Consider the following 16,924-nt stretch of genomic DNA (forward strand, 5'->3'; position numbering starts at 1 on the left):
TAAAATCTTCAGGTACTGGAGAAGCAGTAAAATAATCTACAGAGGAATGTCATGCCAATTGCCATCACAAACATTTACAGCACTGCTTTGGTATAGCATGCATACTTAACCAAAGATAACGCAACAAAAAATGTGCTATGTGTTAACATTTGAAAATTTTAAATATAAAGGGAAAACATGAATAAGAAATTTTGGTAATAAGAAAAAATATATGTCCAAAAATCTTTATTAAACACTGTACAAAAAAAAAAATATTGCACTTTAAAATCAGACAATAAATATCTACAAAAGTATCTTACAAATGTTTAATTTAAAAAACTGCTTAAACAATCAAGACCCATTGCTGATGAAAAAGGTAATGATCAGGAATATCCTCTCCTTGCAGTCAGCCTTGGACACCATAGTCCACCCTAAACATTTTTTATACAGTAGTGCTACCCTAATTCTCAGTGATGCAAACCCTCTGTGCAGGGTGCTGTGTGTGAGCTGCCCCCACAGCACTCCCAGCTCTCTGCCTGTCGCACAGCTCAGAGATGGAACACAAGAGCCAAGTCAAAGTGAGCATTCAGGCCTCCAATATGAGCAGTAGTTTGGAAACTACAAAAGCAAAACACATCTATTTTCTGCCTCCTATGGGGTCCTCTCTGCTTAAAGCCCTAGTCAGACAATCTGCAATGTGGAAGATAATTTACCCAGGAATATTATGGTAAGAATTTATCAACTTGCAAACGACTCAGAATGGTCATGGTGGAAAAACCGTCTTGATGGAAAAATGCTTAAAATAGATTTCTTGCACTTGTCTATCTTCACAAATAATAATTCTTCCTTGGACATTTTTCCCCATTAATGGAGAAAAATAGAATGATTATTCAAGACAAGAAATCTGACAGCTATTTTGGCCAGTTACTGACTCCTCATTTGACTTGATGTGCAAGAGAACAGTGCTCACAAGTGTTTGTTCCCAGCTCTGACAAGGAAGCCTCTGTCCCATTTAATATCAGTACAAAAGCATAGCTATGCCAGAACTTTGATTGTACTTCAGAGACTGGAATTAGAATAGAAACAATAAAAAATGACACCTCATTTATTCAAAAGAGATCTATTGCTGCTTTGAAAATTGTACAAGGATCTATAGTTTCTTACTCTATACACTGAAATCCAAGCAGGAAAAATTCCATGTACCTCTGTGTATCCATCTGAGAGCAAGTATCTGTAAAGCACATCCTGTGAGATCAACCCTTAAGCTCAAGCTTTTTATGAAAATGAAGCTGCTGCCAAAATTTTACAGCTACAAGCCACAGCTTCTGTAAATTTAAAAATGGTGTTAAATATGATGAAAAAAACCCCAAACCAAAATCTCAGGAATCAATAGTTGCTGCATTTCCAAAAGTTTTTGAAGTATTTTTGTGACTCTTCCTCATAAGTTACAGTAACCAGTATTTGTTGCTTTAAGGTAATGGTTTTTTTTCACAGATAAAATTATAAATGATAGCCTGGAAAATTTTACAGATGACATGCCATAATATTATCTTGCTAATCCATACGTGTTTAAAACATTAGAAGTTCCATTGCAAAGAATGAAAAATGAAAGCTCCCAGAAACAATACCTTATCCAGCACATCAATCCACAATACTGTGTTTTCATTAGCCCCACATTGCCATTTAACTGTTATAACTAATGTCTCATTTACAAGAGTATACCTCAGGCAGGTTAGTTTAATGAACCACTCTTCTCATCTCTTCACTGCAGCATCATGAACTTGCCATAGAGGACTTATATTTCTCGGCATGATTGACAACATCTTTCTTTGTAGGTGTCTATCAAGCATAACTTTAGTTGCTTTACAAATGTACAGTAGTGAGTTGTATCCTTGCATTCGCCTTCTGAAAAATATATTTAAACATTACAAGGCTTTATAACGAGCAAAAGAGAAATAGCAGAACTTGCCATTGTAATTGTGAGCAACTGATGGGTTCCTGTTAGCTTTGTCATTATTTTAGCCTGCATTTCTGGCAGCAGTGGATTCAAAGCTAAACAAGGTCACAAGTGAGAGGTGTGATCTCACTGCATTCATTTACTCATTGTCTGTTTCAGAACACAACCCCAGCTTGGAGGCATTAACAGCTCGCTCAGAGACTTTTGAGTCACAACTGGCACAGTCATGTAGGGAAGTTTGCAAAAAAACTTCCTAAATATCCTGTTTCTAAAAGTGCTTTTGAGGCTTTAATATCAAACTGGCCTACTTAGAGAAAAGAAACCCCAGGATGACGAAGTGCTCCTTGGAGAGGATAGTTTTACCTTTGATGTACAATCAAATGCTTGTAGAATCAATAGTGTACAACTGTGAGTCATTTTCTAATATAACTGCTACAAACTATTACTATGCTCATATTTAAATAAACATTTACATACTGCCACAGGATGTGACACTGCAGTGTTGCCAGGTCACTGGTCTCTTCCTCCCTCTGCAGAACTGCTCAGCCACGGGTTTGTTGCTCTGCCTGTGCACGCAGGACACGGGTCTGGACTGGAACCCAGTGCCACAGCCCGCACTGCAGGGCCTCCAGGGGCCTGGCCGCCAGTACACATCACACCCCTCTGAAGAACAGTTCCTTCTGGCAGGAGGGCTGTGCAGGGAAATAAACAGCAGTGAAAGGTTTGCTTTTGTGCTAAACCCTTATTCACACAACACCAGAACTGATCAGCCCCCACACCCCTGCTCACAGCACAGCCAACTAGACCAGGATCCCAAGATTGTCTCTGTGTTTTGAATGTCTCCAAAGATGGAGATACCACAACTTTCTGGGTAACCTGTTCCATTTTTTCTTATATTTAAGTTGTATTCCCTTTATTTAATTTTGTGCTCACTCCTCATGCCTTCTCACTCATGAGAAAACATGTTTCTTTAAACCAGTTTCTTAACCCTGGAATAGAAAGGGTATTTTACCTTTAAGGACACTTAACTGACCCTGAAACACTCTATAATGGATGCTGTGTGTTCTTCAGGCATAACCTCTCCCAGGTTCCTGAATTCATCCAGTGTCCACAAAGGGATGACTGTCTCTACCTCCTCTCCTTTGTTTGACACAGAAGAAATTGCCTACTTGTATTGCAGTGACAATCCTGTACCTTCAATGTGATCATCTAAAGAATCTAACTTGTAACTTCTCCCCACTGTTTACCTCTTTCTTTCATCACAAGCAGAGTTTGGCACAGAGGATCCGTTCTGGAGCTGACATTTGGACTCACGGTGCTGGGAGCCTGCAGGGCGGCCAGCACAGCGCCCAGAGCACTGGCAGTGGAGAGAAAAGGGTAGGGCAGAGAAAAAGAAACAGCCAAGTCAATAACAACAGAATTATTCTCCTGGAGTTACCCAGCTACACGGCCCAGCCATGATTTTTTGCATCTTGCCTTGTTCAGCCCTGTCACACCTCAGTGTGGATAAGGCCTACATATTTTTGGTTCTCTCTATGCAGTTTTGCCAAGACTTTCCTGCCTGTTCCTAAAGCTAAATACATTGTCTTCCCTCACCATGCCACATCCTTACTGCTACAGAATTCTTTCTGTAGCTCTGCCCATTACAAACTTGCCTTGCTAAAACCTGTATTGGGAATGCAGCAACAGCAATTCTAATTAATTACTTTGCACATTGAACAGTAAATACAAATCTTTTCACGATGAATGCAAGTTTGCTGCATGAAGGAAGAAACAGAAAAAGGAGAAAAACAGACTTCAGGGCATTCTGTGAATTGAACAACTTCTTCAGTGTGCTGTTGAAGCACATTCATACTTTTTTTTGGGGGGACTTCACAAGTACAGCTAGGCAAACTGTGTACTAACATGACTGCAATAAAAGCAATAAACTAGCTTGGAAAATGGAATACATCTTAATGGCTTAGCTTATAAAATACACTGCAGCTAATACTCTGGTGTCAGGTCAACAAAAAAAAGTTGCTCAGAGAGCATAAAATGAAAAAAACAAGATTTCTCATTGTCTGGTCTGAAAGGTAATTACAACCACAGAGCTCCTGCCTTGTGCAAGAGGACAGATGTTGAGGCACAAGGGGACAGATGTTGAGGCAGTTCATCAGAGGATGGCACTGTCCCACTTCCATAAAACAAGGAGGCTGCACACTTACCTGTGTGGTGGCCTGTGGTGGCCCTGGGGGACAGGGGTGTCCTGGGCAGGGTGTCCTTACTGCAGGCTGGTCCCTGGCTGGGCAGGCCCCTGGCAGCAGGGCCAGGACACTGCCATTGGCCGTGGCCTGGTGACAGGAGAGCTGTCGGTGCCGAAATCCGCTGCCACAGGACGCAGAGCACTCGGACCAGGGCCCAGCTACCCACCTACAGGATGCACAGAACACACATGTACAGCAATTATTGCAGTCCTGGGCTGGCTAGCAGCAACTCTTTGCAAAGAAAATGCAAAGGAACCTGTCCTTGCAAGTTTTAGATGTGAGAAGGGTTAGAATCAGCTTCTTCTTCACTTGAGCAAGGTCTTCTTAACGTGGTTGACTGATGACAGCATGTTTGCTAACAGAGGTTGCAATGTTTGTTACCAGAATCTGTTACCAGGTGAGCCCTACAGACCCTGCTGGACGTGGCATTCCAGAGGAAGGAGAGTGTACTTTTCCATTGCTTATATAATGGATGGTAACAATTTAGTTGGTACTAAAGTGACAGCTGCCATAACTCACCCGAATTCATTACACTGAGATCTCACCAGCCAACGACTCAAGCAGAACATGTTATTTATTGATTAGAAGTTGAAAATATTTAGTCAGTCGTGGCAGCTAGGAACAATACTGGGGAGGCAGCAGGTGGTAATACAATCAAATTGACTTGCTCTTTGCATAAATCCAGGCTAGAAATATAAAATGGACTTTATGTGTACCACAACAGTGATAACAGGAAAAAATTATACTTTCTTCAGCAATTTCATTTTTCTTACACTCAAACAGCTTATATCCATTCAAGGAAGATTAATCTTTTACAGTCTGCATCCTTGTCTTTTTCTCCCTTTTAAAGCTGAAGTGCTTTTGCAAACATTTGGTGCAGTGCCTGCACAGCAAAGCACAAGTTAAGTAGATACTCAAGGCCTTATATTTGCTTAACTCTTGCTGTCCACTGTGACAGAGAGAAGTGACTGAACATGTGCAAAACTCTTTGAATAACTGAGGTCATACATGCAAAGCCTTTATAATTCTATGGATGCTTTCTAAAGAGCTGCCTTGAGATGAGAAGGTCGTGCAGAAATCATAAGTGGGAAAATGGAAAGGACATTTTGCACTTCCCTCCCAGGTCAGTAATCACAGGGAAGGAAAGAGGCTAAAGGCACCAAGAAACATACACAGGGTTATTTTCCAGGCATCTGAGATGCTCTTCCTGTGTAGAAAGCATGGAATATTCCATAAAAGAAAACCAATTCATATTTCAGCATACAAGTATGGCTGGAGGCAGAGTTAATTATGTTAGTATACACACAATTGCCTTCCACTGGTGATTACATAAAGGCAAATTAAAAGCAGAACAAATCTAAGCATATAAAAAGACAATTCAGTTCCCATTCTCTTTAGATCTATGAAAGAACCAGTTTGTTTATATTGTGAGTACTCCAAGGCCAGTGATAACCAGATTATTTAGTCATGCCTGCAATCCATTGAAAGGCATGACCTTGCTCAGAGGAGCCCAAGGACCTCCTGCACCCTCCTGTCATCTGCTCCAAATGCTGGAGCTTCAGAGGGAAACCTGCAACTGAAGCTGTGTTTCAAACTATTAGTTTGATTTTAGTATTTTGCTACTGGCAAAATGTTAGCTTTCTCTGGGCTGGCTGGAGTTCAGTATCACAATTTAGGATAATCTGTTTTTTGGCTGCTAATAATGAAAGACAAACAACTTCTCCTGATACATATCTGTGGCTAGGTTTTCTGCATTTAGAACAGAATTTAGAACATACTGGCAAGATGCACTCTCACAATGTCAGCTAAGGTCTTAACACTTCCCTGCCAACATTTTCCAGTGAGAGACAACTCTAAAGTGTCAGTATCCCCCACAGAGTTTTGCTGATAGTGATGGCCAATTCTTTAAAGCAACCAAAAGCACTTATTTTGAAGCTCCTGTGGGGTTTCCTGTAGAAAACCTGGAGAAACACCCTGTTGAGCTGGAATGCTCAATGCAGCTCAGTCTAGAGGTGTGCTTTTGGCCTTTGGAGTCAGATGCTGTGATACACCTGTCTGTGATATGAGTATTTTCACCCCATGATCCCCAGCTGATCCAGTCAGACATCTGGCAGGGAAGGATATTCAAGGAGCTCTGTGGTGAGGGGCAATAGAGAGAAATGAGGCATTCCTCAAAAAACATCTTACTGAGAGCTCTGCTGGCACAAGGGAGAGCAGGTGAACACAGAGTTACCCTGGCCACTCTAAACACAAGTTATCCCTCAGGGGTGGCACAGATTCCACTGCACATCCCAGTGTCTCAGAGATTTCCAGCTTAGCTTTTGAGGTCTGGTGTGGCAACAGCAAGATTTGCTGCAGCAGCATGGAGACACCCTCAGCTCTTATTTGTTCAGCTGAATCAAGCATTTCCCTACTTGCTTGTGATCCATTTCCACATCTCTCCTGCTTTAAGGTTCATGATGAAATAAACCCCACATTCCACACTCAGAGCATAAACACAGAAACAATTTCAGGAGGTGGTGAGTGCATTTTCATACACAAAGAGCTCATGGAAACAGAGCAGAAGGGAGTTTACCTGGGAGGGCAGTCCTCTCTGTTGCAGGGCTGGTAAACAATCCCTGGTTTTTGCAGCTCTCTGCACTGGGACTCGTTTACTCTCTGTTTCTCTGTGTTCATGCACTGCAGGCTCCTGGAGCTGGTTCCTGAATGCCCACAGGTGGCTGAGCAAGGACTCCACTCAGCATATTCCCAGGTGTAACCTAAGAAATACAATTGGAAGCAGTGTGAGAGAGGCACTGTACCCTGCACTGTGTCCCACTTTGATTGATTTGGCAGCACATTCTGTAGGCTGGATAGACACCACATCCTCTGTAGAAAAGCAAATATTTCAGCACTGTGAAAGGGGACCATGGGCCAAAGTAGAACTAAATTTTAGTTCTGCTCAGCTTCCCCTCAAGTTCAGCCCTTACCTATGAGCATGAAGCCCTCTAGAAGGCAGATGAGATCAGCACATGAAGGGCAGAACCTGGCTCACAGTAGGAACTGATGAGCTTCCTTTAAAACTTTCATAACATTTTTATACAATGAGCATTAAAAAGAGGAAATTGTAAATCAGGCTCTCTAGGTTTCCTGCTGTTCAACAGCAAGTTTGTCCTGAACAAAACTCATCTTGCTCCAGACACCTCACATAATTTTAGGATTTAAGAAAATCCTGTACTAAACTACAGAGAAGTATTTAATGTAAAAATAATTTGCCACTGAGGCATCTGGCAAGATGAAAAAAGGAATTTGTTCTAAAGAGCGTTTTATATTAAAAACCGATCACCTCTAACAATTACTACCTTTATATTTAGTCAAAATTCCACACTTACCCCTTCCTCCACAATTTTTTTTGACACTTGGTAAAAGATGAAGTACTATGCAATGTTGACAGATTTTTATGTGATCACAGAAGGAGTCAGGTTTTTCTATAATAACCAAGAATAATTGATAGCTACCAGCTGTGTCCACAGACTCACTCTTGCAGCACATAATGAATTCTTTAACTTATTGTTTTTCAATGTTTCCTTATTACTTCTGGATTTCTTAAAATAATACAAAAGGGCCTTTTTCAAAGTAGAAATAGTTAAATTTACTGACTGCAGCTATGATGGAGAGACTGTATTGTTTGTTTAACTAGGATGACACTGCTCAGAAGTGCCCTCAAAATGCCTACTGTGCAAAAACCACCAAGGGGGTTTTACAGCCTCACAAGTGCATGGGTATGGCAGTGATGAAATTTTACTTAAGTGTCAATCACAGTTAAAGCTCAGAACTAGAAAATGGAATCACCCCAAAATCCTGCCCAACCTGACTGTAGAGGGGATTGGGCAACCAAAAGGCAGTGCAGCTGAAGACTGCAGGGGGACAGTTCAATAACTGGCAGAAATTCTGACTAAAATGAGATTTAGATTAGTATCTAGGGCTGAACCTAGTTTTTTGAAAAGTTCTGTTAGGGTGTTTTCTGACTTACATTTGATTTTGAGAAGTAAATGTTTTGATTGTAGATATATCTCAGTAAGATTCCTTAGGAACTGTAACTTCCTGCACAACCTCAGGCACTCCAGGGCCCTCCTCACCCATGAACAGTCACCAAGAACATCCTCACAGGGAGCCCAGGGGATCTGATCCAGCTGCTTGAGCCCCCTGCACATCAGCCATAAGCCAAATCAAACTGATGTGTGAAGAGATAAAGCATAGAGAAAAGCTTACAGCAGCTAATGCTGGGGAATCTTACAAGATATTCTTGAGAATTTCACATGGCAATCTGTGAGTGTGCAGTGTGCCCTAGCATATCGATGTGATTACAGGTGCCTGCAGTAAGATCACTACCATATTAATTGTGATGGTCCTGGAATGTGGCAATTACATTAAAATTATTTTTATTATAAGGAAGATATTTCCAAAGATGACCTCAAAGTCAGTTTTGTTTCAGTTTGGTGGGCTACCATGGAGAAGTTTGTTGAAGGAGAAGTTGAAAAAACCTGTCTGATTTAAAACTGTTTAAGCAGAAAGACACATTCTCTCAGCTTCTCTGGTACACAGGCAAGCAGAAAGAACCCCCACAGGATATTTGATGCACAATAATTACCATATCTAGCCCTGAGTATGGCATTGTCTACTGATTTAAATAAGACCATACATGAAGCAATGTATTGATTAATTACTTTCAACAGAGAAAAGAAGGTTAGTTATCAGGAAAGTCTTTAGACAGCAAAAGAAGATATTTTTAAAATACAAGAATTTGTCATATAATTGTCAACAAACCTTCCTTCTTGACATTTACCCAAACTGACATTAGTTTTGCACTAGCTGAAGTCCGACAGTGGAATTGTCCAGCAAATTGACCAGAGTTGGTGTTCACCTCCAGGATACGACCCCCAACCAGGGTTCTGTACTCCAAGGTCTGGACTTCCTCAACTGGGCTGTCTCCAAAGAGCCACTGGACTGTATTCCTGTGACTGGGCAGCACTGGGCAACCTAAAAACCAACAGCATTTTAGCAGGTTTTTCTCAGCACATGGAAACATTGGTGAACAAGTGTGAACAAGTGTGTGATTCTACATAAAGGCCATTGCCATTCTAAACAGAAACAAGAATATGCAGAAATCCACTAAAGTCCAAGCTAGGGCCCAGCATCCTGACTGATGAACTCTGTAAGCTGTGTGTACTTAGCACACTTCTCCATCATTTCCCTTTCAGTAAGTTCTTATAAACTTAACTTCTATAGGAACAAAGTGGAAGGGTAGAGCAATGATTTAAATGGAACAAAAATTTCAACCCAGACTCTACCATATGCAAATAGGTCTGCAATTAAAGACCTTCTATCTGTTTGGGAAAGGAGTAATAAATGCATTAAATGAAATTGCTGCTTTTTCACTCCACAGGGCAGAGGCAGGGATGGAAACAAAGGCATGGATTTAGACAGGAAAAAACCACAAACAGAGCCCAGCTGAATCCCTTCCATTTTTTCAAGGGAAGCTCAAAGAGCAGTCACATGGCATTAGTGTCAGGGTGATTCACCTCACAATTGCACTCACTTTTTTCCATGGGTCCCCCTCTATTTTAGTAAAATAAATCAATAATATTAATGAAAAAGAAGAACAGACAACACACCTATCCTCAGTGGATCACCAGGTGCCACAGTGACATTTGTACCAATCCCAGATGCCATCAGGACACGCTTCCTTCTGCTTCCCTTCAATAACTGAGTGTTGTTCTCTGTAAGTTTTTGTTCTGCAACACAGTGCATAAGATCTCTTCTGAGCAAGAATTAAATCATTATGCCAAAAAACATTTCATATCAAAATATCCAGCATGCTAGTTATGATGCAGAAAGACAATAGCAGTTTGGAATTCTTTAGGATCAACTTCACTTATGCAGTTAAATTATCAGTCTAGGAAATAAATGGCACATGTACAGGGAAATAATTTATGTTTATGCAAGTTTCTGAATAATTCAATAAATCAATAAATTTATTGAATATGTTAGAATAACAAGCCTGTAACAGTGTAAAAACAAGACTTACAGGATGTATTTCCTGTTTTTCATGACAACATTATTTATTATTTCACTGCACACAGAAATTGCAAGAAAAATAATTCTCTCAGTGGAATCTGGCCAATTCCTCTGTTCCATTAGATAGAATTATGACAAAATGTTATAACAGAAAAAAGAACATCTTTTGAAATCTCATTATGCATAGAGATAGCATAATGAATGCAGATTCAAATGCCCATCACTATAGCAACTCCTCCTTTTTCTCATATGCTGGCAGAAAAACTGCCAAAAATGTGGGCAATCTGTCAGTAACACACAGTTCTTACCACTTAGTCAACATTTCTGTTCTAATGAATGTACATAACATCTATGTCTCTCCTTCCAGAAGGGTTTAAATATTTTGCTATATTCCAGCTTCTCTGGGTCATTTCACATTGGCTCACCATTTTTCCTCAGTGTGTGATTTCTGTACAAAGCCTCCTGCCTGGCTGTAAACACCAGGACAAAAAAAACCACACAAAACCACAGCTAGGCCAGTTCCACAGGCAAAGGACTGATTGCCTCATCAGCCCTTAGGGAGTTTTATTGGAAAGGCTGCACAGACTTTGCTACTGCTGGACTGGCCCTGATCAGGCAAGCAAGTCCTGTAGCCAAGCCAAAAATCTGATGGCATGTCTCAGACAACACTGAGCCACTGCAATCTGCAAGTCCTGACAGCAGAAGTCCTCCCCTTTCACTGCAGTCTTGCACAGCCAAAAACTTGCAGAATTTGGCCCTCTCCTATCCACCCCAGATTTATTTAAACTAATGTCACATGACCAGGAATTGAAACAAAATTTAGATTCTTGTGAGCAATACTCCAGTCACATCATTATAACAATATTCCTCTCTGGCACATCTGAAGTTTTGATGTACTCCAGGAAAACTGAAAGCAGGAAGGCAGCTTCAGTCTGCACTCATCCTCACACAGAGGCTCCTGCTCTGTCTCTGGAACATCCTCTTCAGCCAACAGCCCCAAAGATCCACAACCTGCCCCAGGTGTGTGCCCAAGAAGGGGATGTGTGTAGCAGGACTGGTCAGGAGCTGTGCTGCACTTTGCACAGCAAAGGGTGGGACAGCTCACCTCTAGAGCCAAATGACCCAATGACTGCAGTGATTTGCAAGGTGTGATTGCGTTTCAGAATTACATGATTAATCTACTTACAATAGTGATATTAACATGGAGTTTTTTCTTTACATTTTCTATTCTGAGAGTTTGGGGCTCAGAATCAGATATTTTTCTTTTCCACTCCCCTACATGTTATTAGGCTCTATAATTAAAAAAAATTAACACCAAACCCCAAAACCAGCCTTTGCTTTCTTTTTCCTGTGTTTCCCTGGAGATTTTCTGAATACTCAAGCCTGCCCTGTGTCTCTAGTTAGAAGCACTGGGCTCACTGTCATGTGGCAGTGGATTTAGTTCCTAATGTGTCAGGTGGTTTAAGGGCTGATTATTTGTCACCTGGAAGCAAGAAGATGGCGCAACCTTGAGGTCACAAGTCAAACCATCTGTACCTAGATCCACACTACAAGGAACACAAAATAGAGAATACATCCAAGGGAATCAGATGCAATCAAAAAGTTCAAATTTCCAATAACGTGTTAAATATGCCCCCAACTATTTTATGGGTAAACTTTGATTATAAATTGGCTGACTTTTGTTATCAGTAAGGAATTCTCATTTAGCTCTTACCAGTTATGTGGAGAACAGATGCAGCCTCAGCTTTTCCGAGAGCATTGGTTGCTCTGCAAGTGTATGTTCCTGCATCTTGGTAGGAAACATTCCTCAGAAATAAAGAGCCATTCAAAACCAGGGAAGAATTGATTGGTAAAACATCCTTCTTCTTCAGCCATGTTACATTTGGTTTGGGAACACCTTTAAAATGAAAGTAATTAAAACATTTATTGTGAGAGACAAGCCATAAATTTTATGTTGCCAACTGCTACCACAGCACTCAAGAATCCTGAGCTCCTTTGTCATTTCACAGAGTGTGAAATCCTAACTAACAACATTGCAGTAAAAACAGCAGTTTTCACACTCACAAGAAAATATATCTGTTGTGAGCCCTATTAAAATTCAGCATCCCACTAAAAATAAAGCTCCAAGGTTAAATTCTGCAAGCCCAGCTGACAGACAGCGTTACAGACTGCTGCCAGTCCTACAAAAGCAATGTGCTCACATATCTCACTGAAAGATGTGACACACTAAACCCAGTCAGGGCCAGCTGATGGAAAGGTCTGCACAGTACCTTCTCATTCACCTGCCTCCCACAAGGGAGGAAGGACAGAAGGGAGGAAGGAAGATAAAATATTTTATCAAAAATTAGGGAAAAAATTGGGGCAACAATATTTGTCTTGAAGAAAAAAATAGATTAGAAAATACATGTGGCCAATTTATGCCAAAACAGTTGTGACAACTTCTCCAAGTTGCAGATGTGATCTGAACAGCCTGTAATGGCAGAGGGTGAAGGGAACAGAAAGAGCTATAAATAATGAAAAGAGGGGTTCTCTTGTTAAGCAATCTCAGTTACTGTGGAACAGAAGCTGAAGCTCTACCATCACTGCTGCCATAGTGCTGGAACTCTGAGAGCTCAGCTCTGGCAGATAACTTGTCGTTTTCAATTTTAATCAAAAAATTACTTAGAATGATTATTTTTAATGAAATTATTTTTCCACTGGCACACTACCAGTGGGAAGACTTTAACTGTTTTATTTTCCTCAAACACTTGCCTTTAAAAAGAGATTTTGCAAGTTGGCAAATCAGACGCCTCATTGATGGGCTCTGGTTGAGCTGCTGCAGCAGAAATGTTCTTTCCAAGTTCCAAAATCCTGGGGAAGCCACTGGGTAAGTTGGCACACGTGGCACACTGAGCAGCCACAGACATGCACAAAAGTGTGGGGATGGGACAAGTCACAGATGGAAAAAAAATCTCTCCCCTGAACCCTTTTTTTCACTAAATAAATTGGTCAGTGCTCACTGAAGACTCCTCAGCTAGGTTCTGCTGCAGGAGCTGACCCCAATGTGGGACATTTGGAAGCTCCAGCCATCCTGAATGCTAATTCAGTCTCCTCTCCTCACAGATCATTGTGCAGGATTACTTTACACATGATGTCTTCATGATGTGGAATGGCCTTTAGGAACAACTTTAACATTTCAATCACTGGCTTAGCACTTCCAATGCACACCTCAAGATTTTCCTTTGCTGTAATAGGAACCAGACATATTTTTTGGAACTTGCTATTTCACTGAAGGAAAAAGCTCCCCCCGCCATTTTGTCTAGAAAGGCAGTGGACAAAAATCCTCTCTGGGTAATCACAGATTTTATTCTGGACAATTTAGCAGCTGTTCCATGCTTTTAAACTCATGTAGAACTGTGTTTTGCTGAATAAAGCTGATTAAAACAAGATCTGCCGAGTGCACAGTGGTCTGAAAACCAGGTTGTTTTTCGAGTTTCTAGAAGCAGCTTTATGCCACTTTGAAAAATCCATCTGGAATTAGGATGAGGTCTTGGTTTAAGGGTCTTTTTTTCCATTTTACCCAGATTTCTGGCTAAAGTGTATAATTCTCAGACGTTTTTCCTTTACACTGTACTTTCCACAGCCATTCAGGCATATATACTTACTCTGCAGATGGGCTGGGCTGAGGAGCTGGTGTGAGCATCTGAGCTGTTTTACTCTAAGACCTAGAGGTTTGCAGCCAGACTACCCTCACTGGCACCAAAGCCCAGCAGCCCAATCAGAGCCAAAAAGAAGCCAGAAGCAGCACAGCTGAGATGGGACTGGAGTTAAAAGGTTCAAAGTCAAATTCCACAAAACACAAAAACGTTTGGAATGGTTCAAATTTAAACTTTTAACCTGGGCCTCTATCAAACATCAGTGCAATATCACCTCATGATAGTCCTCCCTCTGCTCTCATGACATGATTCAGACGTGGAGCTCATTCCCAGGATTTAACTAAAGTCAAATATTTTTCTTCCAAACACTTTATATCCTAGAGCTGTCCCAGAAAAACTGCCCTGTCTTTATTCTTCTGCATGTGCCTCTTTCAGAGACAGGTAGAGCCTTTAAAAATGTGAACTGGAGTTCAGTTTGCAGAAGACATCTGCAGAATAGCTTTGCCACTCATTTGAAGTTCAAAACTGGGTATCTGTCACACACCTTAAAGTCAAGTTATAGCAAATGATTCCTCTCTCTTTCTCCAAAGAGCTGTATTTGTTTCTCTTTAGGGAAAACAAGTGAGTAATACCACACACACGAGTAAATCAGGCCATTACTCAAGCGAATAATGCGAGCACACCAACATAAATTGTAGGTCTGAGGAGAAGTGCAGACAGAGCCCTGCACCTCAGGCCAGGGGCCAGCCCAGCTGTCATGCACCAGGAATCCACCCAGGCCATCCTGGGGTTGCTGGCAGTGGGAGATCAAGGGTGTGTGAGGGGGAATCATGGAAAACAAGCAGTTAAATAGATCACACTGAAAGCACCACCAGGGCTGGCTTCCAGCAGCTGATGGTCCATGGACACCCTCGGGTGCTCCCTTTTAGGGGAGATGTTTGAGCTCAAAACAGCAGTGGGAATAATCCCAACACCCCTGCACTGTGTTTTACCCCAAACTATCAAGGAGTAAGATTTTTAATCTAGGAGTTAATCATTGTTATGTGAACTGTGTGCTGAGCCCCTCTGAGTTGGCCTCCTCACAACCATTCTGAGGACCCTTCAAGATTTTGCATTTCATGGTTCCATTTCTTTTCCCACCTTTGCACTACATGGAAACCAATTCACTGTCTGAGAGTGAGACTGGGAAATGTTGGACCATGTGCTTAAGAGCAGCTGGTATTTGTAATCAAGCTCCTTCTCTGACCTCTCCACTGGCTTTTGGTTAAGTTGCATTAACAGTATTAAGGAAAATGCTCAGACTGAGTCCTAAGTTAAGGGGGAAAAAAAAGATTCTTTAGAGAATTCAGGGACCTATTACAGACTGGAGTAGAGCTTGAAGAGAGGAGAAGAGAGGAGGACTCTGCAGGCAGGACACAGCTCTATGCCAGAAATCTAACCAGGGCCTCTAACCCTGACTTTTAGAACCCAAAACTGAGATAAAAGCTTTCAGAGCTGGGCATCCAGAGAGACACAGTAGAGAAAGCACTCAGAAAAAAGGCAGATATCTCTTAATAGAGACCCTAGAAACAGATAAAGGAAATAAAGCTGGAGAAAAAGACATCCCTACAGTCCAGCTCCTTCACATTCTTGGGCAAAGCAGCACAAGCATTTCAAGCCCTTCTGGACAGCTTCACTCTATCTGTATGTTCCTTTGGCCAGTGAAAAATCCTTTTCTGCTGTATGTCTCATGAGAGACAGAGTTCTTGTTTATATTTTCATTTCTGGAATTCCTACCAGGAGAAACTCCTACTGTTAGAGGACACTTAGGAAAACTAGTTTTAGGTGTGCATTTAGTTTTTTTTTCTTAGGAGTACCTTGCATAAAACTCCATCTCACAACCCCAGCATGCAGTCAGCTTTAGCACATTTCAGGTGCAAAATTTTCCACTGTGCAGATTTTCAGTGCTTCTTCTTTAGAAATTAGATTCCATATTTACTGCTCCTGAGATAAGAGTTCCCTTCCCTACTGGCATGCAGCTCTGCACACTCAGCTGAGTCTCAGCTAGGAGCTCTTGGGAAAGAGCAGGCAAAGTACACAATTCCCACATTCCTCTTGTGACAAGGCTCTTCCAGGCTCTGGTGTGAAAAGCACCAATTTTCATACACTGAAACTGCAGGACAGAGTTCAAGCATACCATCAAAACCAAGAAAAAGTTCCATTTTTTTTTCCTAGCAAGTAGTTAAGGCCTAAAGCCCTCTTTTACCCTTTAGAACTCATGTAAATAAAAACCTAAGAGTTTTAAGCAGTTTTCTCATTCAAGGAAAAATGAAACTAAGCAAAAATAAGCCAAAACCAAGTTGTTGCTTTTGATTTTTTTTCTTCCCTTAAAGGAGCTGAAATTACTCTTAAGCTTTAGGACATATTTGTAGGAATTCATGGAGGATTTTGTCCTGTGCACAAGGTTGAATTTTACTGCAGATGCTTGACTCTTGCTTGCTTAAAGATTGATTTACACAGGGACTTTAAATAAACTAAAATAACTTCCACACTGTCTTCAGGAGCATTTGTTCATTACAGAATTGCAGCAAGAACGGTTAAAAGCTGAATAATTCCTGGTTTGATCCCCAGAGAGTACAAAAAGGGGAAGGAGGAAGAGGGAAGAGATGGCCTGTAGCCACCTTTGTTTCCTTCCTACCCCATCTCCACGCAGATGCAGCTGAGGATGAGCCCAAAGACTCAACTCCCCCAAACTGCCAAAGGCTCAGAATCCCTGAGTGCAGCAAAGATCCCAGGGGTTCAAATGGGACATCTATCACTGGATCCAGAGAGCAGCAGAATCCAACAATGACATCCTACAGCTCCAAGTCAGGAAATCACTTAGGCATGAGACTAAATCCATCCCTATCAGGGAATACAATTAAACACATACTTAAAATTCAGGATGGCTGTAATTGTCCTTCATGAACAAAGATGCATTCCTGAACTCAGGCCTTCTTAGTTTTAGAAAAACCTTGAAAATGCAAATCTTACTCTTACAACGGATCTAGATCCTCTTAAAAAGTCCTTCTATA

General features: G+C 41.3%; 1 protein-coding gene across 5 annotated transcripts in view; it reads right to left on the reverse strand.

The window, feature by feature from the left end:
* Positions 1–208: 208 nt before the first annotated feature.
* Positions 209–16,924, reverse strand: part of ADAMTSL3 (ADAMTS like 3) — a 170,216-nt gene continuing 153,500 nt past the window's right edge. For 4 of the 5 annotated variants that reach the window (XM_030228420.2, XM_018913899.3, XM_050978707.1 and 1 more), the window contains exons 24-31: positions 11,951–12,133; positions 9,834–9,953; positions 8,986–9,198; positions 6,755–6,938; positions 4,141–4,345; positions 3,184–3,293; positions 2,414–2,628; positions 209–1,884 (exon numbers count right to left, since the gene is read on the reverse strand). In XM_030228420.2, the coding sequence (XP_030084280.1) occupies positions 1,775–1,884; positions 2,414–2,628; positions 3,184–3,293; positions 4,141–4,345; positions 6,755–6,938; positions 8,986–9,198; positions 9,834–9,953; positions 11,951–12,133 (1,340 nt within the window). In that variant the 3' untranslated portion in view covers positions 209–1,774. Of the gene's footprint in view, positions 1,885–2,413; positions 2,629–3,183; positions 3,294–4,140; positions 4,346–6,754; positions 6,939–8,985; positions 9,199–9,833; positions 9,954–11,950; positions 12,134–16,924 lie in introns of those variants that run through there. The other variant, XR_007778529.1, reaches the window with a different exon arrangement.

This window comes from Serinus canaria, chromosome 10, assembly GCF_022539315.1.
Source record: "Serinus canaria isolate serCan28SL12 chromosome 10, serCan2020, whole genome shotgun sequence".
NCBI classification, from domain to species: Eukaryota; Metazoa; Chordata; class Aves; order Passeriformes; family Fringillidae; genus Serinus; species Serinus canaria.